The sequence below is a fragment of the Cuculus canorus genome, chromosome 1 (assembly GCF_017976375.1).
Source record: "Cuculus canorus isolate bCucCan1 chromosome 1, bCucCan1.pri, whole genome shotgun sequence".
In the NCBI taxonomy this organism is placed as follows: Eukaryota; Metazoa; Chordata; class Aves; order Cuculiformes; family Cuculidae; genus Cuculus; species Cuculus canorus.
The window spans coordinates 40744009-40770567 of NC_071401.1; the positions used below are offsets into that span (position 1 = coordinate 40744009).

The window sequence follows — 26559 nt, forward strand, 5'->3', positions numbered from 1 at the left end:
CTTCTTTCTTTCAATACTGTCTTATCCTACCTTTTTTCTTTCTTTATTCTTTTTTTTTTTTTTTTTTTTTTTCTGCACAAACCTGATAAGAAGTAAGATACGGCTCTCCTACGATCCTGTTTTTACAAAAAGTATTGGCTTCAGTGGTAGGTAAGTATCTAATCCATACAAATGCTTTTGAAGTCTTATGTGTCTTCATTTTTAAACATCAAAAAATTCATAAATTTGTTTACAAGGACCATATTCACTTTTTCAGAAGTATGCTAAGATATTTTTATTCAAATTCCTCTGGGATATCAAGTGTTTAGCATGGTCAGACTTTGAAAAGAAAAGCTGTTAAGAGGCTCAGTGTATACAAAGTCAACTCTTCAGACAGTTTCATATTGGCAATTAGAAGATCTAAGCATCTATTTAAAAGTGTTTAATAGGATATTCAAAGGGGCACTAACATTTCTCCTTCTTCAATTCACTTCCTCCTCGCATTTTTATGCAATAAGGAGCATGCACAAGTACTTCAGTCTGAGCAAAACAAATTAACTAAAGCTTAAAATCTCATTTTGTATTACATTAATTAGGATGAAAAAATACAAGAAAAAGCAATCAAAATAAATTTAATGGATTCTAATTGTTATCCTAAATTATGCTTCTATTTGTGACAAATTTTATGCGCATTGCCTTTGCAGAAATTAAAATGCCTGTCTTTAGGATGCATCCTTATAATGAATACATAAATTTTATAACCTCATTAACAAATGTGAAGCAGAGATAACACATAAACATTCCCTCATATCTTTATTCTTTTGCTAAATCATTTTTCCAATTTAAGGGAAAGTTTGGGGATTATTTTCTTTTATTTTTTTAATGTTATGCTTCTATTATTTCTTCTCCTCCTTAATCTACACTGCTACAACTAAATTTGTGTATACAAAATCACTTCATCTTTGATAGACGCAAATGCAAGAACTAATTCCTTTTCATCATCTTTTTAACCTTTCTGTATCATGTGTCATGATCAGTTGTGCTGCAGTTTTTTAAGAGTTTCTGAATGGAGTTACTTCCACAGGCTAATCGGTCACAGCATGTTGGGTCTTAATTTTTTTAAATTAAAGGCAGCAAATCATATCGAGATAATATTTATTCTGATTTTTTTATTGTAAATTAATTCCTCACAATTATCTTCACAAGAATAAATTGCTTTATTGAAACAGCATCAAATTCCACTGAAGACTAGAAAAATTGTATAAAAAATGTGCTATGCCCCATATTGCTGTAATAAACCTTTTCAGAATTGCTTATCATAAATCTTACCATCTTAGGTATCTGCTGGGTAACCACCTGAGCTAATCATGTGAGGTCTCCTTTCACAGTCAATGGAGATAAATATGAGATGTTAAAGCAGTTTTTATGTGTCCTGTTCTAGTCATCTACTTTAGAGATTAATCACTCCCTAAGGGTGGCTATTTTGACCGTAAAAAGGAGCACCTTTATTTGAAATACTAAGATACTGTTGATATTTGTATTTGCTGATAAGAGGTCAGTTCATCTGCTCCCACATATATGGTACTAGGACCATCGGGATCATCAATCAAGTGATGATACCAAATCATTTTTCTCGTGTGGCTAAGCGCCTGGAGATGCTTCACAGATGTTAAACAGCTGATCTCTGAGTGGATGTTAAGGTTTTGATTCTGGCCTATGCCTTAAAACATAAGTTCTACATTGCATCATCTCCCACATTTTCATAAAAGTAAAGTTGTTTTCTGAAAAAAAAAACATGAAGGAGAGTAGATTGCTTTTGCAGAGGTTTCTCCTTATCAAACTCTTCTTTCTTTTCTATTAAATATTTACTGAAGACAATGGTCATCAGCTGCAGGTGCTGATGATGTGTCTTCATCAGCACAGGAAGACAGGCACTCTGTGGCTGATTGTGTTTAATTCCTTACAATCTGGCATTTAGCATTGGAGAAAATTCAGAAAGGCAGTTCATTTTTTTTTTTTTTTAGATATTCAAATAAACAAACAAATATTATTCCAAAAGGAAGTAGTCTTCAACACAAACAAAGAGTGCAATTTATATTTGGGAAAAATCTTAGGATCCATGCATTCTCTATTATCAGACTATTATTATTACGTACTAGCAGCTGAAACCTAAACCAAATACAAATTAACCCTCAAAGTATGCGTTTACTTGAGTACAATGTCTTGAGTCTTGATGAATCACTGGATTTTCTTTGCAGCCATTTTAGTAGCAGCCACCACAAATAAAGGACAGGTTAACCATATGACTTAACTAGGAAAATTTTTCAGTGGGAAAAAAATTATTCCTAGCAGTAATTTTTTCCTATCTTGACTATCTTCAGTTTTCCTCTACTCCAAACTAAACTGAGTCATCTGACTGGAATAGACATTTCCTGTTCATACAGCATGCCTTTTTCAATCCCTGTGGATAAAATTCAGCTCTTGAAAACGACAACTTATTTTAAGTCCTCTTCACAGAGGGGACTTAAAGTGATTTTTAGAAGTAATTTTAGTATATATTTCTATGAAATAATCTCTAAAAAGAATTTAAAGTTAAAATCAGGAAAGCATTCACTTGATTCAGATATATATCTTTCAAATACTATTAGATACTCAACTGCATTGTCAGTTATAGTGCTAGTTTTTTAATTCCGTACTATGAAAATTACTTTAAAATTTGCTATTAATAAATGTTTATATCATATTTATATTAAAGTATTATTATGCATAAAAAATCATAAACTATTCCATAGCCATAAAAATACGGTTTTTGTCAACACCAAAAATGCCTCCATCACTTTAATATGCGAACTCTTAAAAATTAAATAGCTTCTCTCTTTTAAAAAACTGTGTCATTATTTAGTAAGCGAAATAAACTAGGCCTAATCATGTGGTCATTTGTGAGTACTGCCAAAGTCCACTGTATTTCAATGGTGTGGAAAATTACAACACTGCAGAGTGATAAAGAAATCTTATTAACAAATGGAAGTCCCATCTGAGCAGGAACCTTCAGAAAAATATATCAGCCAAAGTATGCCACGATATGGTACCTTTTCATCTTCAGAAACCCCAAACACCTCTGTTGTATAACTGACATGTCATGTTTTTAAAGCAAATCTATCTGCTGAGTCATAAATATTAACTTTTTAGAGAGACGTCATGGTGCTACTTTCTCCTTATGAAACAATTGCCATTCATGTGCCTTGGCTCACCTTAGATATTTGAACTTAGTGATCTGTAAGGCGTGTATCAATAACAGAATTAAAACCAATAATTTTAAATATGAGTCTAATTTTGATAAAACTTTTTCATAAACTGTGAAGAAAGAGATGCTAGTGCTCTGAAACACATTTGAAGACATGTTTTTCCATTGGCTATAGAAAAATTCTTAAATAATGTATTTCATTACCGGGATCATTTGCTAGTTTGTACGTGATAGATGACCAATATACTAATAACGACATCACCAATAATTCAACTATTACACAGACATTATATTTGGAATTTTTAAGCTTAGTTTTATATATAAATATATGAATAAAGCTCACAGATTAAAGCCAAAAAAGAATAAAACCCAAGTTAAAAGTTATCTCAAAAATATACAAATATAAGCAGGATTTACCAACTAAATTTTGAACAGTGCAAAACTCATGCTCATATACCAAACAGGATAGGAAATGACAAGAATTATTCCTGAAAGTTCATTTAGATCTAAGGCCTCAGTTTCCCTTAATTCTTTTCAGTTGATGGACTCCATAGGTTTGCTTCCGGACTGTAGGTACTGCTCATCATGCTGCACACACTGAAAACCACTCCAGGAGTTTACTTTTCTAAACGAAACCAAACTTCATCAGGAGGAGGTGGGACAAGTCTTGTTCCAAAAGTCTGGTACCATACACTAAATAAATTACAGGGAAATTTTATTCTAATTGCCACTTTCTATTGCTGGTATGAAGGGGGGGTGTAACGCTTTTGGTTTCCAGCGCACTGCTCAGGCTTCCAGAACTATCCCAAATCACCTGTCTTACATAGATCCTTTTGCTACAATCAAAAGCACACGATACACACTCTCAGTATCTATGTAGCAGTGAGTTATAGCCTTTCTATCATACTGAACACAGTCAAGCCCTGACCTCAGGGGGAGAGGGGGAAGGGAAAAGATTTAAAAAAATAAAAAGGAAAAATGTCTCGAGGACAAAGGAGCTCAGCTATCAGGTCTGAAGGAGCAGTATTTTGTTCTCCACATCTGAAGCAAGCTCAGAAGCTGGAATATTCACCTCTGCCAGAATAAGCTTCTCAACTTCCCAGGCAACAATTTGGCAGCTTGTGCTATGATAGCATAAAGCAGTTTAAATGCATGCCTGCAGAACAGAAGGTTACAGAGATGGAGGCTTCAAGCGCCAACAAAAGATTTTTGCTTGTGAATCCATCTCACAGTCTGAAATCTGCTTTGCTTTGGCCTCTATTCCAGTACTGGGAGGAGTGGATAACCACAGCTGCAACCTGTTCTGTGGGTATGTTTCATTACAGTTTTTGTGTGATGGGCACAGAATAAAAAAGGAATGATGGTATGTTTTACAACTCAGAAACAGAAGCAGAGAAACATGTGAAAGATGTTTCTCTTTCACAAACAGTTGTTTTGATTTTCCTGATTTTTTTTGCTTTCTTTTTATTGTTTTTTTCTAAGCATGTTAAAGAAGTAGCCCATGTTATAGCAGTCTGACTGACGGCTTTACTGTTGTTGTTTAGGCAGCAGCATAGCAAGTACCAGATGACTAAACAGAGAGATGGCACTGCACTCAAATGAACCCTTTCACTTTTCAGGTATTAATGTTTCAGGTATTAATGTTCAGTGCTTAGTTTATTCCCTCTTTGGAGATGGAGAACTTTGAACTCAGCAAGGGATAACTTTAAAAATGCACGTTGCAGTTCATTCATTCTAACCGTTCTCCCCTTCTTCCCTGGGTCTGCTGGAATTTATTCTTACTGACTTCTCAGGAATAGCATATTGCACCACATTTCAAGGAGACACAGTCACTAGCAATCTCCCCATAAGAGTCACAATCATTCTGAATACTCAGAATTTATGGATATCCAGTTCTGAGCCCTTTTCCAAGCAATTCTCATATGCTGCACCAAAAGAACGAGAAAACAGATGGTTCCTAATATATAATTGCTCCTTTGAGAAAGTATCCTGGATAAAAGAAGGAAGAGTACTGTTGTATTTAAAAGATAAAGGGTCCGACCTGTGGCTTAGACTTGCTAAACCAAGTCAGTCAGTCCATGGAGGACTATCACTGAGCAGTTTCACAAGGCTGATAGGACCAATATTTGTTTGTTATTCACCGGTCAGATGCACGAAGTTCACTCAGAAAAACAATTTATTGCCATGAGAAGTATAACAACTTTGAGATTGTCGGTGATAAATTCACTCACTGCAAAAACAAGCAAGATTTAAAAAATTAGCACTTATAGTTAACTACAGTTTTCCAGCTAACATCCAACACAGTTGGAGGTGTAAATCATATAAGGAGGTGTCCTAGCTTGGGGAGAAGAGACAGATTCAAGCCCATCAACCCATCCCATAGTTGCAGTTCCATCCTCAAAACAGTGGATTCTAGATGTCAGATTTACTCTCTTGGTGAATCTTCTGGTGAAGTGAGACCAAGTCAACTACTGGATGTCAGCTGGCCCCTAGAAAAGTCTGTTGTGTTGTTTCCAGCGGGACCCAGTGGCTCAGCATGCAATCCAGACAAAGGAGTTGTGGTACACAGACAGGAGGTAGAGGGCAGCAGTCTTACCTGATTTTACTGCAACAGCATCTGGCTGTGAGATCTGTTCCTCACCTCGTACACCACTGAGCTGATTGTTAGATCATAATCTGCCTCATCTGCTTTGCAAGATAAGCATACTTTTCTAGCCTTCCTACTGCCCACTGTTGGTGCCAACATGCCTGAGAAAGTATGGTATAGCACAAGTACCCGTTCATTTTGTTGTATAGCTCCAGAAAGAACTAAAGACTTAGTGTTTCACTGACAGGAATGGAAAATATCTGCTCCAGCTGCACACAAGATCGTTAGAGCAGCGATTGCTCAAAAAAAAAACAAAACAAAACAAAATAAAAACCCTTAAAACACTAAGAAGGCAGCCTCTGCAATTGGTTAAACTAAACATGTCTGTGAAGACCTGAACTATGTGAAAGCCCACAGTTAGTTTTAGGATCAGAAAGACATCCATTGTAAGAAGGTACATCACTCCAAGCTGGCTGACATCCACAGATTAAGGAGGATCACAATCTAGTCCTGTAGTTACAGTGAGGAACTTCGGAAGATTTTTATATTGTACACATGGACAGTAGAGCTGATAATTCAGCCCCAGAATGATGGTTGGTGTTGCAGCAAGGTTTTGGTAATGCATAAATAAGAACTTAATGAGGAACATTATATGAAAACAGGAATCTTGTTAATTGTTCCAGTACTAGTAGGAAATTTAAAAAGAGCAAAGGTACATATGATTTTGGAAGCATAGTCAACGCAGAACATAGGTGGACACATAATCTGAATGAAGTTTTGCAGATCATGAGATCACTACCACCTTCCCACATCCTAAACTGGAGCAACCCTGTCAACAAGGCTTCTGTGGATAATTGCAATTGTCTCTTTATTGACTCCTGAAAAGGAGTTTATGACAAGTATCTGCTCCAGGAAGAAAATTTTATAGTGTATCTTCCATATCCAGAAGTAAAGTTTATTCAAGCTCTACCACCATCTGGTATGACTTCTGACCATTTTTCTGTACTCGCCATTACACAACGTCTAACAAAGTCTTTCAGGTCAATTTAGTTTCCTCAACCTGTCCTTTTATCAGTCACTGCAGATTTCCTGGAACCATTGATCTGCCGTCTGAAGTGAATGAAAATTCACAGGGGCTTATTCTGTGAAAGTGCAAAGTCAACCATCAAGTACATGGCAGAGCAAATGTAGCAGCACAGCAGCAGGTAACAGTCTCCTGGAAAAAAGGTGCTAGATAGGGACGGTTCACATTCATAGGGGTGTCTAACATGGTACCACAGAATAAACAACTCTTGAACTTATTCAATATGTCACAGAGGTAGACACAAAGACCTTCACAACATACACAGTATACGGTCACTCCAGTTCTCAATGTGATCAGTATCTCCCAGAGGGGAGTAGTCTGAAGCACTGTAAGCAGGCTGCCATCCCAGAACCAGGGACTGTTTGTCTGAGCAGTTGCCTTTAATAGTATACGTATGGCCACTTATTATATCTGCTAAATCAAGCTTGTCTGGGACTTGCCTCTAGCACAGAGGCTAAATGGAATTAAATGGACTCAGTTATACGCTAAACTCTGTCATCCTCCAAACCACAGTAGTCACATCCAAACTGCACATTGAAGAATGATCCTGTGGCTGTCATAACCCCTGGACTGTATAAGCACTATAAATGGGCACAGGCCCAAACTATGCTATGTTTATTCATGCAGACAATTGAGTTTCAGGAATTAAAAAGAAAAATCCCCTCAAATCCAAAAATCAAAACCAAGTAAACAAACCACTCTGGGTTATTTAATTAATTAAAACTTCTGTCCTGAAGGAACCTAAGGCCCTTTGTGCTTAAAGGTAGCTTCTCTCTCGCTACATCCCTGCTGTCTGCCATGTGTGTGTGTTATTAGATACATCACTGACAGAGAAGACACTTGACAGTCCTTTAATTAAGAACTCATGCAAATAAAATCTAATTAAAAGCTATGCAGCAGGGCTTGAACCTTTTCCATGTATGATCCATGCTCTATATTTTTTCAGATGTGCATAAATAAATCAAGAGTTTTTTGTTTTCTATCAATTAACTGATTTTCACTTTTTCAGTTTTATTAACTGTATGAAAGGACTAAACTATTCTTCTGATCACTATTAGGAACACATACTAATTAGATAGTCTGGTGTAGTATGAGGAAATCTATAGTAACTTCACAGCTCTGTTGTAACTTTAAAGGAAGGCTCCCAGAGTCATCAATGGCAGCAAAATACCAGAAACTCAATCTCTAGTTCCAGCGCTATCAAAAACATTAAAGCAGAACTGCAAATAATGAAAGCTCAGGTTTTAAGATCAAGAAAGCAAATGAGGTAAAGAAATGCTCATTCACAATAAGTCTGCGTATCCAGGCTATACTCAAGGTTTGTTAGAGAGATTGCTGGTTGGATTTGGCTAAAACTGCCAGGATTGATATAGATAAGTGAAATTTCATTTTCAGCTGCGAACTTAAGAAGTCATTTGTTAAATCTTATTTAGTTTCCAATATGTGTTAGAACTGAAAAGATAATGATGCAGTGTTACCACTGAAAGTGACAAAAATCAGAGATCCTTGTTACCACCTTAAGTTTCTAATTCTTCAAGGTGATATTACGATGGCACATAATGTTGTCAACTTTAACGTAGTTTGGGCATTTTGTGACAGTTTAAATGAAAGAATATTAGAGATGCAAATTCACATAAGGAAAACTATGCTACCTGTGGAGTTCTCTTTTCATTCATTTGTTAAGGCTGATCCTTCAGTACCTAACCACAAGAAGTAACCTCCAAGTTTTCCACCTTATATAACCAACAAGGTATATCACACGGCATGGACAGATCAAAGAGAATAAAGCAGCTGAAAATCTTATTCTTTTGCAGAAGGTGGAAAGAGTTTGCTTTTTCTCATCTTTTCTTACTTCATCCAGTCTCCAAAGTTCTCAGAGATAACCAATAAAGTTCTGAGATGGCTTTATTCATACTGAAAATGGTTAAGTATCTTTTTGCCTCCTTCTGTTCTCTCTTTCTTTTCTTAAGCTACACTTACATGTTATCTTTTCTTGTCAATAGAACTCTGCTGTGGGTTTGCATGTGATCTTTTAGTGAAAACTGAGGCAAAAGAACCATGTAGTACTTCAGTATTTCCACAGTGTTGTTCCCAGATGACACCAGCATCCCTCATCTTACTCTTAGGTCGTCTTCCTCTTAAGCTTTCTCTTACAGAGATGATTTAACATTACCAGTAGGATATTTTGCTGTTCTGTGCAGTTATTCTTGATTTTGCCTTGGTATTGCTGTGCCATTGATTTTACACTTATATCTAGTAATTAGACTGTATCTTTCTCATTAACGGTGAGAACTACTTACATGTTCTTCTATTCATAGATCCCTAGCTTGAAATCCTCTGGATGATATACATTCCTGAACAGCAAAACTGTAACTGAAGGAAGTAGGCACTACCCTTTGGACATGTGGAGTATTATACAAATAAAAACTCTCTGACGTCCCTAGAACTTGAATTTCTCAAATACGATTCTCAAAACCAGCATTTTTAACTTAAATTATGTTTATTTGTAGTTTCTGTTTCCTATTAAGATGATGAAGCTATTATGTCATAAAATAAACAGCAGATATCCTGATTAAATATATCAAAGCAAACAGCAACTTATGAGTAAATTAATATATGCGTATTTAAAGAGGATTAAGACTGCAGGATGTGGGCTATGCATTTAAAATTGAAGCTGAAATCAAATATTCAATAAACATCAGGATATAATATGGTTAATTTAAACAATATGAGGATGTCTTTTAGGAAACAGAAATAGAAAACAGCACGTATTTTATACTTACATGACTCATAGGTAAGAGGAGACAAGTTCAGACTACAAATCTTATTATTGACATTTCCTCTCTTTTAATTACTTTATTTTATAACTTTAGTATTTGTTCATAATAATGCATTTCAGATACACTGTATGTAACAGCTTGCTTAAGAAGGATAAAACTCAAATCTATTACTCATTAAAGTGTAATAAGTATTCAGGAGGAAATTCTGAGTTATTAAGTCTAAGTTATGAGTTATTCATAAATTTATATTACACAATAGAGTATCAGCCTATAACAGGAAATGAAACTGACAACATACAGCTCACAATAAAACAGTTTTAAATGTTTTAATATTTAAAATTATAAAAGATTTATGTCATTATTTTAACTGAAATTCGACTAGAATAGTAGTATAGAGCTATTTTTAAAAAAATACAGCTGTTCCTTAAATGAGGTCATGTAATCTGAATCGTGCATATGAGGATCTCTTGTTTGAAAACCAAGCAAAATATATAATTTTTAGAGTCTCTTGTACTTTCCAAGCCTGACATATTTAACAGTTTGGAGATGAGAGACTAATTTGATTCATTCCCAGAAATGGTAAATAAGTGTTTTGACTAATTGAAATTAAAAAATATTCAGAAAATAAATATAATTAATTGGAATGTAAAAATCCCTATCGACATCTTTCTCTATAGGAAGTATAATGTATGCAGTACAATACCTGTATATGCAAACTGAACAAGATCCCACAGTGCATTGGGGTCTATGCCTTCCATTTTGATCTCTTCTTGTTTGGCTTCACAAACATCACTTGTAAACATGGCAGCAAAGTAGTCAGACACTGAACTGAGGACAAGTCTGCAAGAAAAGTTAGAAATGGGTGTCATTTACATTGATATCTGTATTAGAAATTATATATATATATATAAAACCCATCAACTTATTAAAATATATTTTCATATTAATTATAAATTCTCAGGAGCAATATATTATTAATGCATGTAGACAGCAAAATACAGCATGACATTTAATTCTAATTTGGTTTTGCTCCCTGTGATATGAACCAAGTGGCAAATTAGCATAAGACTAGAGGACACAAAATCTGCAGTCTTTCTGATAACTTTCCAGTCATGTATACATTCCAATTATTAAGGAAACACATTTCATGCTTCTGAGGTAATCTTTATTGTTCTTAAAATGCCTGTTTGTTATAACCTTTACTAGCAGCAAATAACTTTACACAATGTTTCAACCTTCAGTTCAAGCGTTAGCATCTTATGCAATGATTGTGTTCAGAAACTTTTCAAAGGAAAAGAATTTCAAAGGAAAATAATTTCAAAATATAATACATACAAAATGTGAATGGCTCGTTTGCAGATCTGATGTAGATAAATCCAGCACCTGAAGGGGGTGTACAAGAAAGCTGGGGAGAGACTTTATATAAAGACATGTAGTGATAGGACTAGAGTGAAAGGCTATAACTTGGAGAGGGGAAGACTTAGACTAGACACAAGAAGGAATTTTGTCACAATGAAGGTGGTGAAGCACTGGCATAGGTTGCCCAGGGAAGTTGTGGATGCCCTGTCCCTGGAAGTGCTCAAGGCCAGGTTGGATGGGGCCTTGAGCAGCCTGATCTAGTGGGAGGTGTCCCTGCCCGTGGCAGGGAAGTTGGAACTAGATGATCTTTAAGGTCCCTTCCAACCCAATCCATTCTATGATTCTATAACTACAGTAACTACCAAGTATGATTGCCATTACAGGGGTCTTTATTCTTCACAACACCATCTACAGTGATATTAAGATTTTGCTAGGAATTAATATTTACAGATGATCTTGAGCTAGCAATATGGTACAGTTATAAATAGTGTACCACATGCTTCTATAAAAGATTATCATATTTCTGATTTAATTCAAAAACAGAACACACAAGCACATTGATAAAAGACACAAGAGTCACAACTGGTGAACTTGGAAACCAAAAGAAAATATTTAGCCACGTGTATATAGTTAAGTATTTTGTCCAAGCAAAAAAAAAAAAAAAAAGTATGAATAACAAGTTACCACTTATCAGCCAGTGTGGTAATTGATTTCTTTACCTCTCTTAGCTCATTCCAATAACAAAGTAAAATATGACAGTTTGAATTGGCTGCATAATTTTACAGTGCTTTAAGCGACTATATTTTAACAGCAAGTAGGGCAGTTGGAACTTCACTCTGGCTCAAATAATGAGCAACGACTAGGTGTATCTATCACTTCTGGCATTGTGTTAAACTCTAGCAACCTCATGGGTTAAACTCATGAACTTTAGGAGTAAAGATCCTAACTCACAAACAGCTCACATTTATAGTCACGTTATTAATAAAGACAATATGATTACAAAAGGATGAAATTATAAAATACTTTGTTGCTACCTCCAGAGACTCCTAATTATGTAATTGTTTATTTTTTTAAACACTGAGGGACATTTATCTCTGTGTTTGTTTATTTATTAGTATCATCTCAGTTGAATATCACAAGTCTGTATTTAGTCAACTGGGATAACCATAAAATTCTGGATAACTAAAAATCTTGTAATCCTTCTTCACATACTTTTTCTGATCACATATAAACAATTGACTTGATTCATTGTTATTTGATGCTTGATTTAAAAAAAGAGAAATCACAGCAAAAAGAAAAAAACAGGACAGATTGTTGATTTTCTATAAGATACACTCTCTCACACTTAGAGATATAACTCTGTGATTACAATTTCCATTTGAAAGCATTTTGCATTAGCCATTCCTTCAGATTTATTAATTCACGTTTAAATTGTACTATGAGTCTTCAATCACTTGCTAAAAGCAGAAGTAAAACTCTGCTGTGTCAAAACCAATTAATGAGCAGAAATTTTAATATATCAGCTGATGATCAATTGAAATATTTTTAAACTGCAGGATCTTATATTTGTAATTTATATAATTTATGTTTGGACATTATTTATTATACAATCGTCTTCTATGTGTATTCTCAACTCAAAGATGACAAAACAGTAGAGGGACAGAAAAAAAATACCGGTAGGATTATAACTCTCTACAAAAATCAGTGATTTTGCACAGTTTCTCTCATGGATTATTCTGGGGTGAGGAAATTCAAAGGCACTATCTAATGGATTCCAGCTGCAAATAAGCATTCAGTCTACAAGACTAGACAAGATCCAGTCCAAATTGAAAAACTCTGAAAAATATACAGCGATGTCAGGTTCTTAGCAGTACTGATTTTACTTACAGTTTTATCCCTAACTGGTTTGCACCACCTGCTAAAGAAAACGGCTGAAGTGAGCAGAAATGTTCTGTAAAAACAGCAGCTCACATAAGCAAGTAAGGTTTTGATCTGAATGATAAGAGGATTTTTTAAGTTCCGTATGTTAAGCAAAGGCCAATATAAGTACTAAATCAACTATTTGACTAACTGAATATAATTTAAAAAAAAAGCTAACTGATTTTAAGACACAAACTTTTTTTTCTTGAGAAGTAATTCATATGCTAAATTGGAACTTGTTAATTACACTTAATTCTGAAAGGCGACATGTTTTGTAAATCTTGTGTTCCAATGTTGATATAGAAAATGAAAAGTAAGAAATCAAAAAGATCAATTAATATGTAACAATCTGCTGCTTTTTGTAGCTCAGAAGGCTCCAAACTGCTCTGAATCCTGGTTTAAAGGCATGTTGACCCATTCATAAAGAAAGGTCAAGTGTCTCAGGATGTCATCCCTTTTTCAACTACTGATCTGGCAGTGAGAATGCATAATAAACTATTTCATCTTTCAGAGTCACTCATGGCTAAAAACAAGTTTGAGGACCTAGAAAGCCTTTCTCCAGATTAAGGGACTTCACTACCTTTACTACATCTAAATTCAGCCTGATATATTTCTGGTTTCTTTGAAAGTACAGAATATAACTGATTCCTGTTGCAACCTTTTTATCCCATGACATCAGTTTTTATTTTCTTTTATAACAAAATATCTCCTTGCAATTTTCACAGCTGTTACTATATACAACTTCAATACTGAATTCCGTCAACTTGGTTGGTGCATTTATGAATTAGAAGAAGTAAACAAACAAAAGAAACAAACTAAAGAGGCAAACCTTGATATTCTCTAAGCAAACTCCAATGATATTTTACTGCCAACTGAGTAGAATCTCAGACACTACTACAACTGAAAACTCTATGCATGATAAATTTTTTTTCCACTCATATTGAGGTAATTTATGTAGTTGAACATTCATTACTTTTAAACATGATTTCTTGCTCTGTAGAGGACATCAGCTGACACTGAGTGTCTTTATTGATAGTGATGCTCTACAGCTTTTCTGACAGGAGGCAAACATTTACTGTATATGTAGAGAAGGCTTCATGATATCCTAAATTTTAAGAACATAGAACATTTGCTAAGGTATATAGCAAATGAATACAGCTCTTGAAAATATATATAGCAAATGAATATATAGCTCTTGGAAAAAAAAATCAGGAAAAGCAAGAAGCAACCACTGGCTGTCACTTCCAGAACAATTCTGGCAGTACAATAAAGACAGACACTTTTTCTGAGTGAAACACAACAAAGGTGCAAGCTGTGGAACAGATCAGCTGTTATGATAACCCTGATCAGCTGATAACAGATCAGGGTTACATCAGGTAGTGATTACCTTTCCTGATGACTGTGGCACTCTCTCTTATCAGCTCACCAAACACAGAAAAAGCTATAAAAGCCTTAGAGAACATACAGTACATAGACTATTCCATGCTCAGTACCAAAGACCTTCAGAAAAAAATGATGTCCAGCTGTCAATAAAATTTTTTGAAAACCAGATATTGCCTGCCAACTTTAAACTGGTATCTCCTAGTTCAGAATTCTGATCTGTAGCTAATTGGGATCACCTACTTCCATGCCGTCCATAATCCAGAATTACATATGTCATGTGTTCCACTTTTTTTCATTCAGTCTTTCACACACATATTATTATAATTGGCTTTAATGCACCTGAAGTAGAATACGGAGCCATTTTCAACTTGGTTTCAGTAATACAGCACAAACCAATTTCTTGCTCTGTACTCCTTAGTGGACTGTGCAAAACTAAGTAGAAAGTGTTTGCCATAAAAGCTATTGGTAGCTTAAGGAATTTTGCTTGTCAAAACCTCCATTCCGTGTTTTATCAACGGTAACTTATTTGTTTTGCAACATTTTATTTTTTTTTCTTAATCTGTTAACATGTTCCTTAAGATCTAATTCAATTTACTTAAGATCAACATTAAATACGTAATAGCCATTCTGTATTGAAGAATTTGCCACTATATGTACCTTCTACCTCCATCTGTCATCTAGTTAGCATTTCAGATATAGAATTCTTTGTCATCTACCTCTCTTCCCTTGCAATCAGGATACTGAAATGTTAATTTGGGCTTGTTACTGCTGTAAGTGCCTCTGACTTCTGATTTTGTAAGTACGTAAAGAAAGTCAGAACACACATAAAATATTATCCTTGTCCTTAAAATCTAATAAGATTACCGAATCACACTGTGCATCCTGACTCCAGGAAGAGAATAATAGATTCCATTGACCACTTTTATATTGCAAGCTTTTCATATAGTGTGTACCAATTATTCATAGACTGTTTTCCCTCCTTCTCTTATGGATTAGAGCAACATCTTTTCATTCTGTTGACTAATTTGACGAGCAGAGGCATTTTCAGGAATTTCCAAAGTGGAAACACAATAACAATTAGATTGAAACAATGTCCATGTTCCGTTTTGCAGTCTCTCCAGGCTTCACATTCTGTTTCTCCTCCTCTCAAAACCCAAAATTGTACTCTATCCATATGGAACAAAAATACATTCGGGGAGGTATGCAAAATAATATATATAATATAAATATATTGTATATATAACATATACAAAAATAGGGAGGTTCTGTCTCCTATTTGGAAGACCCCAAGACACATTTCACCAGCGGGGGTTGAAATGTTTGTGCTGGCTATGGTCCAGGATTTGGAACTCATAAACTAGTTTTGCTAAAACCATATTGGGAACTAATAAAGTATCTACTCCTCTTTCCTACTTTCTGTGAAGAGAATGCATAGCAAATCATTCTCAATTCTGTCCTTTGTCTCTGGTTTACTCATGAGCTCCTTTCCTTTTCGAATCCAAGTTTCTGTCATCTCAGACTTGCTTGCCAACAAAGCATCAGCTACTTCAATTTTCTACATTGTAATTATTTATTCATTTAAAGCAGAACAATACACAAAGCAACTAAGTCTCAAAAGTAACATAACTTCTGACTGAACTGACCTCTCAAAAACATGCTTTATGTGAATCTTTCCACTGTTCATTGAAAATCATTAATTTCAGAATTTAGAGTTTAAATTTGCAGATTTGTAAATTATATCTATGAATGCATATGAGTGTATATACATACATGCACCCTTCGACAACTGAAAAACATACTCATATTACAAAGAAAAAAAAGACAAAAAAATCTGCTAAAAGTCATTCTAATTTTGTGCATTTTTTCTCCCAGTCTCTGTAAAAGAAACCTGTGCAGTCAACCAACAGAAGAGTAAACTTTGGATTTAGCATCTGCTTAGAACCATTATCATAGTGCAATCAGTGGCTAATAATTCAGTAACTTGATATTAGCTCACTAAAATATCAGAAAATCACATTTATTCAGTAAAGAAGCGGACAGTGAGTATACAGCAGTTAAATTAATGAGAATTGTCACATAATTCCGATTGTAGCCATTAATATTGACAGTCTATCCTACATGTTATCTCGTTTAGGAGGAAAACAGAAGAGAATGATATGATAAACTTTTTTTTTACCCTGACCATCTGAGTAATATTTATAAAATAACCTATTTGCAAAGGCAATTTCATCTAGAACAACTAAATAACAACAACAACAACACCACTAATATCCCAGAGAAGAAAGTCTCATTTTTTTTCAGAGACTGTAAGTAAGGCACATACCACAGGTGCCAGACGATGACAAAGTACATTGTCCAAAACACTTTGCCGGTGTCAATTTGTGTCCTTGTGTCAGTTTTGACGATATCTGCTATTGCAGCTAGTATTTTGAACTCTATGCTGTTTTGCACCAAGAGAAGTATGGGAAAAAAATGGAAGACAGAAATATGAATCCAAGCAACTTCTCAACATTTGGGAATGCGTAGGTGGGGCAAAATGCCACAATGATGAAGGTGAGAGTTGACAGTGATCCATTATGATGCAATTGCAAAGCAGAGCTCACTATTCTTCTCCAGAAGAAAAACTACATTTTCAGACAGGGCACACATATCTGAATGTAGAAAGACAACAAAATTAACTGTGATCCTCTGTTCATGGATTTAATGATTTTATTTATTCACTGTAACTCCACAAGTGAAAACTGAAAAAAGCTTTCAGAATAAAAAAAGATATGATAACTCTGCATCCTTCTGTATTACATGATGAAAACTAGGCAGTGTAACTCAAGACATCTCAGAAGAGACTAGGCAGCTGAATGTTGTTTTTTTCTTTCTTCCTAACACATCTCATCCTCGTTTCTCTCACTCTTCAAAGACCATTTCAGTTACTGCACCAACTTCCACTCCATAAAACAATAGCATTAGTAGTCTGGCTTAATAACTTTGTATCTTGGTAATAAATGATGCCACTTAGACCTTGAAAATACCTCTACAGTTCTTCAGCACATCTTTTTTCAATCGGTCTTTGAACACCCAGAACATTATATTGAGTTTTCATGGCAAAGTTTTGGTAGTAGAAGGGCTGCAGGACTAGCTTGTATGAGAAGACAGTAGAAGCCATCTCCATGTTGGACAGAGCCAGCCTTAGCTGGCTCCAAAAGGGACCCTCTGCTTCCCAAAGTTGAGATGATCAGCAACACTACTGGTGCTTCTGTGATAACATAGTTAATAAAAGGTGAAAAATGCTGCACAAGAGAAGTTGTAATAGACAAATGAGAAAATGTGAGAGAATCAGCTCTGCAGACAGCAAAGTGAGAGAATAAGGAGGGGAAGAAGGTGTTCTCCACTCCCTGCTCAGAACAGAGACTCACCTACAGCCCCTGGAGAGGACCACACTGAAGCAAAATGCAATGCCCATTTCTGCATATGCAAAATCTTCAACAGGTTCACACTGAATTGTGTGAATAATTCGTTGTGAAAATCATAGAAATTAATTTGAAAATATTAATACTATTCTTTACATTAGGAAACGTTCTCTACCTACTGCTCCTTCTTAAAAAAATAAAAAAGTTACCAATCAAGATTAATATTGAAAGCTTACTTAAATTGCCTTGCTGCTTTCTCTCTAATGTCAGGATTTTTTTGTTGGTTTTCTGTCCTGAACACATTACTTGAATAATTTGTTTTTAAATTCATGGACAGTAAGTCCATAGTTTAGATGCAATGTTTTACTCAGGAAGTTCCTCAAACTGTCATTACAGAGATCTAGGAGTGAACATAGGGCAGCCGTGCTGTTTATACTGTGTCCTTTCCATGAGCGTCTGTTACAAACACAAGAAAACAAGATGAGTCTCCAAACTCTATATTGTGCATTCTGTTTCTTTCACCCCTTGCCTTTAAACTTTTCTTCCCTGCCTACTTCTTTACCCTTTCATCTCTCCTTTCAGCTTAACTTTCTCCAATATTTTTTCATTTTATTGATACTGTCATCATTTCTTAAACTTCACCTCTCTATAACAGCACTCAAAATACATCGAAAAATATGGTGCTTCTCCTTAGAGAACTAAAAACGGGGAACATCAATTACAGTTTGTTGAAAAAGGTTTATTGAATTTATCAGGATCATGGCAAGTAAAAGCTGTACTAGTTCAAGGCTGAACATCCAAAAACCTTGAATTTATTTCAGTATTTTTTGTGAAAAATTTAAATGCTATGTTGAAAGAAAGCATATTGCTTTTCATCCAAACACTTGTAGACAGATTTGAGTAGCCATAATAAAGCATTTCTTTGGTTTATATGTAAGTGGTAATTTTCTAGTTATTCTGTGCTCCCTATTCCACCATGGTAAGAGCTCCCTCGACTCTTATCCTAAGTATTGGAAAGAATACAAAAGGCTATTTTTCTTTGATATTAAGTGGTAACAGCAAATAAAGAATCAGATTTCTCATTATAAACTCAACTATAATTGAGAATATTACATAAAAAAACCAAAAGTAGAAAGAAGTCTTCATTCACGATCTTGGGTTCTCACCAAGTGCAATGAAAGTCAGAGTCACAAGCTGAGGATGTTAGTCCTCCTACATCTTTTGCATTTTCTGTTTTTATTGAATTTTCTGTTTTATTGCAATTCAGTCTCTTACATAGGAGAGTTTTGTTTTAATTAAATGCTTACATTATTTTTCTTCTTTTTTCCCCTCTAGTACTGAATTTCTGTATTGTCTTGTGCACAATTTCTAGTCAAAATCTAACTTAGAGCTTACACCTCAACTTGAATTTAGAATTTTCTATAACATTCACACAATCCTGGCTGGAAGCTTTAATGAACTCTCCAGTGCAAATCATAAAGCTCTGTCTGTAATTTGCATTGACTTTGGTAGTTTTCTTCACAGCATTTTTCATGTTTAATCAGCAGCAGAACATAGTATTTCAAATATAGTATTTAAAACTATGGTTCAAGTTATTTGCTTTCAGTCAAAACAACCAAATCACTTGTGGCAAATATGCATTTTATTTTCATATTGATCCATGGAATTATTCCTTCAGATGATGTTTGCTAGCTGCAGTTTAGTTAAGATTTCGATACAACTGCATTAGGCTTAATTGTAACTTGGATAGACGAAGAAAGTGTCAATTACAGTGTTGGTTTTATTCATTTCTTTGTTGCCTAACAGCAATGTCAGAGTTTCTTCTATTCCAGGCACTTTAAAGTTACAATGTGTTTCTTTTCTGAACAAAGTAATAATCTAAATGAGAGATACAGAAAATGAGAAAGATATATATAATGCATGCATCTCTAGAGTGAGTGGAGAAACTACAAACTCCACTTTCATAATATTTTAAAATTATTATGGACTGTTAATAGTGCAGCAGCTTAAATGAGGGGAAGCAAGTTATTATTTTACTATTTTTCTGTCTTCACGATATTTTACATTTTTGCATTTGATTATTATCTATACGGGTTACAGTAATATAACACAAAAAATAGGTTTATTGTTTGGGTTTTTTTTTTAATAATTTATTTAAATGTCAGGTTCTTTACCCCTCTGGGATGCCTTCTACAGAGGTCTTCAGCTCTTTCAGTACCATTTTTGCTTGCTTGTTTATCACTACAATACTTACTTGGTTTGTACTTCCTTTTGCTATTCCTTCACCTGGAAGATTACATCTATGACCTCTTTAGTGGAAGATTAGATTACAGAAACATGATGTTCAGGAGCCAACAACAAGATTAAGCACATTATAACTTTAAAGCTGTTTGAGTCACCTAAAGAGTGAAAAGCAGCTCTAATAAGACTGGGAATTTGGCATGGTGCCTCCAAGTGGGCAACTAGAGCTCAATGATTATGTTTTACGATCTCCCTTCTAATTTGATTTTCTCACTTTTTTTTTCCTCACAAGTTCCATGTCCATCCTTAAGAAGGAAGAAGCGGGTAACTTCAGACTGCTTTGCCTCAGCAGGAAGATCTAGAAGCTACATTCTGGATCACTAAAAACAGTGGGGGTAATCAAAAACTGGAACAGGTTTACAAGAGAGGAACCTCAAGAAGTGACGATATTTCATAACTAACTGAGTATGACCCTCAACAGCCTAATATAACCTTGGACTTGACCTTGCTTTGAGGAGGAGGATTTCAATTGGACTCTTAGAAGGGCTCTTCCAAATTAAATGATATTCTAGGATTGTAATGGCCACATTAAACAGCCTGTTTTTGTTCTTGTCCAACCATACTTGTCAGAAACAACATAAAGCAAACACTATTTAAAAAAAAAAACAAAAAAAAAAAAAACAAACAGAAAATTCAGAGCATATTTCACTTAATTTTATCTTGTTGGACAAAACTTTAGTTTATTTAGAACACAATCTTTTCAGTTCTGCATAATTCAACAGTTGCTTTTGCCAGTTCTTTGACATTTAGTCTTTTGACTGCAGACCACAGGGAAGTAGAAAATCAAATTTAAAGTTGTCTGAAGGTTTATTAGAAAATTAAAATAAGACCTTGGCTATTATTTCATGGTCAATCTTCTTATTAAGGTATTTTTCCAGCTCCAAAGGATTTAGATATGCTGTAGAATTGGAATGACAAATGTGAAATTAAATTTACTACTGAAAAATCAGCATATGAATATGAACAGCTGTCTTAAAAACAGTGGCAAAAATGAACTAAATTAATAAAAAATACTTACAATTTCCTCTGTCTCTTCTCTAAAAACTGTGCAGTTTACCAAAATATTCAAAATTAGCAAAAAATACAATAGTAAAAATTGCATATTTTATATCATCTATATCAAACAAGGCAAATTATAGCATCTCTGAAATATTTCTGTTGATTTGATAGCTATTTTTTCTGTCAGTTTGGGGATGTAGATTCAGACACTGTTTTTTTTTTTTTTTTGCTTGAAAAATATGAAAAGTAAAAATAGACCAAGTAACTGTCAGGAAAGAACAACAAAATTCTCATTATTTCTGAAAATGTCTTTTTATTTTATGTCAGTAATGCATAAGGATGTAAAACTGGACACAAATTAGAAGGCCTTAGGTCATTATCACTTCATTTTCTTTTTGATGAAAGGCACCTTAAGGCAAATCTTGCAGCTCTGGAATACTGTTCATGCAGAAGTACAGAAGGACTGAAATTTAATATTATTCCCTCTGTAGTTATACCCATAAAGGAAAGATCTCGGTGATTTAGATAAAAATGGCATCAGAACTAACTACCAGGGGTGCATAAAGCATCAGATGCATAACATTTAACAGTGGCAAAAAGCCAGAAACACAGGAGTTGTGTCAGTTGCCAAGTGAGTGGGTAGAAAATGCTGAGGACTTTGCTGGCGTCTGGGAATCTGAGTATATCAAGGCAAGAGGGGAACATTAAAACTGGCAGCTTTTGGAAGATAGAAGATTAGAAACAAAGTCTTAAGGATAAAATATGCTGGAAGAAGAGGAGATAGATTTCTGTGTTTATTACTGCTACTAATCTGAAACCAAGCAGACTCTGCTTCATGTGAGCTGCAAACTACCTAGACCAATCTAATGGTTAGTGCTTGTTGAGTGGAGTTGTCTTTGAATTTCTTACAATTACTGGGGTAATTTAATTTTTTTAATGAAGGTTTCTGTCTGTTTTTACTTTTTTAGTATTTGATCAAAAGATTGGGTTTTGCAGTTTTGCATATTGCATTGGACTTTTTTATTATTGTTATTATGGGAGTTGGAGTACAGATTATCCAAATTTTCTATGAAACAGGAGAATAGTCTCTGTGTCTATCTTCACTTAGGTCAGAAGGAACTGTGTAAAGTCTAAGCTGCCAAGATAACCTTATAGAATTCGTCTAAATCATAAAGTTAATTTGTGAATTCAGAAATGCATTGTCTGTTTTCTTGTTTTCCTGCTGGGAAGACAAGTCCTCTTCTGGATTTAGTACCTTAGCAGAGAAATCAGGGCACAAGCAGCGTATAGGTCACCCTTAGTTTGCAGCCCTATATACAGTTCAAAGGGGAAAAGACTTGCTATCCTGGAAAGTGTTCTCTGTATTTATATCTAAATTTTAGGACTGAATTTTTATTTGCATGCACTAAATCAAAGTCTATAGCTACGACCAAAATCTCAATGAAGAATAACTATTTTAAGCTCTAATTACAACCCAAACCCAAACACAGTATCATATATACTGGCTGCTTTAATGCCAGATAAACTTCTACAATTAAAAAAAAAATATTACTGTAATTACAATTTTTATACTTGTCATTAGAAGTAATTATGATATTTTTCAGTTTATTCAAAGGAACAGTTCACAGGAAGACAGCATTCAGTATTATTCCACAACAAGTGTCTGAGAGACTGTATAAAAGACTCATCATGATCTTAAGCTAAAAATGATATTGTGTCCAGTGCAGCTGTACAGCACCTCATTTTAGAAATTTCCATTCTGCTCACAAATGAATAATATCACAGCAGGGAGAAATGGTTGGCACACTCATGATAAAGCTAGCTAGTTGAATACTGCTTGAACTTTTGAAATCTGTAAAAAAAAAAAAAACAACAAAACCCTTCAAAGGTCCAACCTTCAAATATCATCTTCTGCAGCTACTCACATTTGTGATGTTTTAAGCAAGACGGAAGCAGGCATAAGAGGCCATAGAAAACACTGTTCTAAGAAGTAAGCATACCAAACCCACTTACTTTTGTAGTTTCAATATCTTATGTTTATGCCCTACCTATGTGCAGGTATCTTGCGATTCCCAGCAATCAGGATAACATCACAGAGCTGCTGTTGTTTCAGGTAGCTCTCCATCTTTCTGAAGGTTTGCTCCGCATGGTGAACAGCCTGGTAGAACTCCTCAGAGCTACATGAATCCATGTCACAGTGGGGCGGTAAAGGATGGCTGGCTCCTGACAGTCTATAAACCAGAAGAGAAACTCCATGTTGATAAGATGTGACCAACTGTCTAGATTTCATCACAGGCTTCTAGAATCTGATATAAGTAGTCAATGTATTCTTCCCAGTTCTCATCACTAGAAGTACAAGACGGAAAAATCTTAGTGCATTGAGAGGGACAACTAAAGCTGTAAGTCTTTTAACACTGTAATGTTGTTGTAATGGGGTTTTTGCACAGACATGGAAGTAATCCATATCTTTTTTTGATAAAGTTATTAAAAATATCAGAATTAACAACAAAAATAAATTCAGTATATAAATGGTAAGGTAAATACTACATCTATGTCTTCATCATTAATTTATGATTGGGGTTTTTATTTTTTTTAGCCTTTTAGAGCGAAATGATTTTATAGAAATGAACAAACTATTTTTCTTAAATATTAATATGAACACACAAAATAAAGAAATTATGGTAACACAATTGAATCATTCCACTGATTCTAATAGTACCTGCTCTAGTTCAATTCAAATTCGTATTTATTTTACACTGTCTGGGAAAGAAAAATAAAACTATGATTGACTTAATTTGTAATGAATTTGGAATATATCCACAATGGTAAATTGCATACTTACATTTTAACCAAAAAGCTCCTTAATACAAAGTGAATTTACCCTACAAAGATAATGTCTACAATTAAAAAAATAGAAAAAATATAGAAATGGAAGAAAAAATCAGCTTTTTTTAGACTATATATAGCTGTGTATTCTTATTTCACATTTACTCTGTTCAGTATTTCTGATTCAGATCTTTACTGAAAATAGGAAAATGTGTCAACAAGTACTAGCCCTTGAGGAAAATAACTCTAGTGCTATGGTAGACAAGGACTGGATAAAGATTAGGACTTGATAAGGACCTAATAAGGATCAAGGCCTTCCAAGGATCTGACGAATACCGGGGTCACAAAAGATACAAAGTTTGGGGCTCTCTGGCTGTGGAAACCTGATTAATTTTTCAGGAAGAAGGGAGTAGGGGGAAGCTGTTCTTTCACTGCAGAGAACAATATAGTCAACAATTAACTAGACAAAACACCCATTCCTTCCCCGTCCCCCGAGTCACTGAAGGAGAAGACGTAGAGAACTGTTGTCAACTGTTGCAAACAGCCACAGAAGATGGGTCCCTAGACAATTAGAACTGACCACAGAGCAGGGTCAACTGGGTACAAAATGGGGTCCCACTGGAGACTCCCTTTGAGTAGTTCTCATCAGAGCTGTGGGCTTGCAGTGAGGACTCTCTCCTTGAATCGTGACACCACCCAAGGTAAAGTTTATGGGACTGAGAGACCTCTTCTTACGGGTGAGTATTTGTGTGCATTTTGGGTCATTCTAAAGGATTTTTTATGGAATTTAGTAATTCTTAAGTCGATTGTGTAATAACATGCCTGCCTGACTTCCAGACTTATGGGGTTTTTTTGGTTGTCAGAGTGCTAAGCAAATCCTCATTATTTTCAGTGATTGAATATCTTCTTTTTTTGGGTGCTTCTGAGACAAATGCTTCCCAATAATTCACAACAGAGACAATATCTTCTTCTTTTATAAATATGTAATGAGATTGTTTCAAAGGAAAGCTATGAGATTTTCTATATCTTGTGGTGCTGGAAATGAAGGATGATTTCATAGATGATGATGATCTAAGATGATCAGAGGACTAGGAAAACTACCATACAAAGTAAGGTTGAGAGAACTGAGTTTGTTCAGCCTTGAGAGGAGAAGGCTTAAGAGAGACCTCATTACCATGTACCAGTATATATAGGCTGTCTACCAAGAGAATGCAGACTCCTTTTTTACAAGGAGTCGCATGGAAAAGTAAAGGAGCAACAAGTAAATCCTGGGGAGATCCCGATCGGATTCCAGAAGAAAATTTTTCACCTTGAAAATAGCTAAACAATGTCCCCAGGGAAGTGGTTAATTCCTCTATACTGGACACTTTTAAAGCTCAGCTTGACAGGTACTGGGCAGCCTCATTTAAACAATATATTGCCTAAAAAGGTTGGACCAGATGATCCTAGGGGTCCCTTCCTACCTGGAATTCTATGATGATGATTCTATAATGAGATGAACCTGATTATGTTTTTACTTGAACTAGATATATACAAAACAGCTGATATAATCAATAGAAGAGCATCAGAGGACATATTTCAGTCCAACATAACAAATTATTATCAATTAATTCAAACCAATCTTATTTGATACATATTCTATTGCAGGATAAATATTAAGGAGCACGCAAGTAATTTTACTAATTTATAGTAATAATACAACAGCTTCTTAATATAAGGTTTGAAGTCTGTAGGCACTATAATTTAAGAATTATATTAATAGATCTATAAGATAACACAATCTGCACTGCTGTGCTGAAAGAAATTGAAATGTGCATAAATATAATAATGAAAAAACAGATATTAAAATGAAATACAGTTATCTTAAAAACAGAAAAAGAAAACTATAGTGTTTTTATTGACTCTTACTAGACTATAATATAGTTCAGAAAAATAGTACTTCCTTCTGATGTACACTAGTGATTTCCTTTGAATTAATTTTGTCCAAAAGAGTTCCACATATTCCTACAGTCATTGTACAAGGGTCCACAGGGGAGAAGAGGAGAGGCTGGTCTGTCTTTCTGTCACAATAATTGCTAGGCCTCATAGCGTTCCTTTGAAGTAGCTGGAAGCTTGCATAATTGAAGGTGGCCTACAGACAATTTTACAGAGAATCAACTGCTATCTTTGTATCTCACCCTGACATCTACATGGTCCAAAATAAAAAAAAAAAAGAAAAAAAAGACTAGCCCTATAGCTCAGGAATCAAAAATGGGAAAGGAGAGACAAAGAGATGGTTATAGAAAATGTTCTAACATGTCACAGTGAGACAAGGCTTCATTCAGTATGAGTGGACACATGTTCAAATATAGATGTTTTCTACCCTCATTTGGAAAATACTCAGTGTGCAAGAGTGAACAGCAAGTTAACAAGTTTCTTGTGAAAGTGAAGAAATCCATGACAGAAATTTTTCAATTATTGACTAAGGCTTATGGTGAACACATCCCAAAGATCAAATCAGTACTCAAAGGAACTCATTTTTTGTTGGTAGAAGATGAGAAAGCAAAAAATACGAAGATCCTTAAGTGTTTTTCAGAAAATGATCTGCAGAATTGCTTTGAACAATGGCAGCATTATATATAGCTGTGTGTCAACTCAGAAAGGAACTATTTTGAAGGTGATCATAGTTGATTTTCTTAGTTTGTTAAATAAAA

General features: G+C 34.8%; 1 protein-coding gene across 2 annotated transcripts in view; it reads right to left on the reverse strand.

The window, feature by feature from the left end:
- KLHL1 (kelch like family member 1) overlaps positions 1-26559 on the reverse strand; it is a 214403-nt gene that overhangs the window by 123716 nt on the left and 64128 nt on the right. For both annotated transcript variants that reach the window (XM_054056354.1, XM_054056355.1), the window contains exons 2-3: positions 23089-23271; positions 10378-10514 (exon numbers count right to left, since the gene is read on the reverse strand). In XM_054056354.1, the coding sequence (XP_053912329.1) occupies positions 10378-10514; positions 23089-23271 (320 nt within the window). The remainder of the gene's footprint in view (positions 1-10377; positions 10515-23088; positions 23272-26559) is intronic.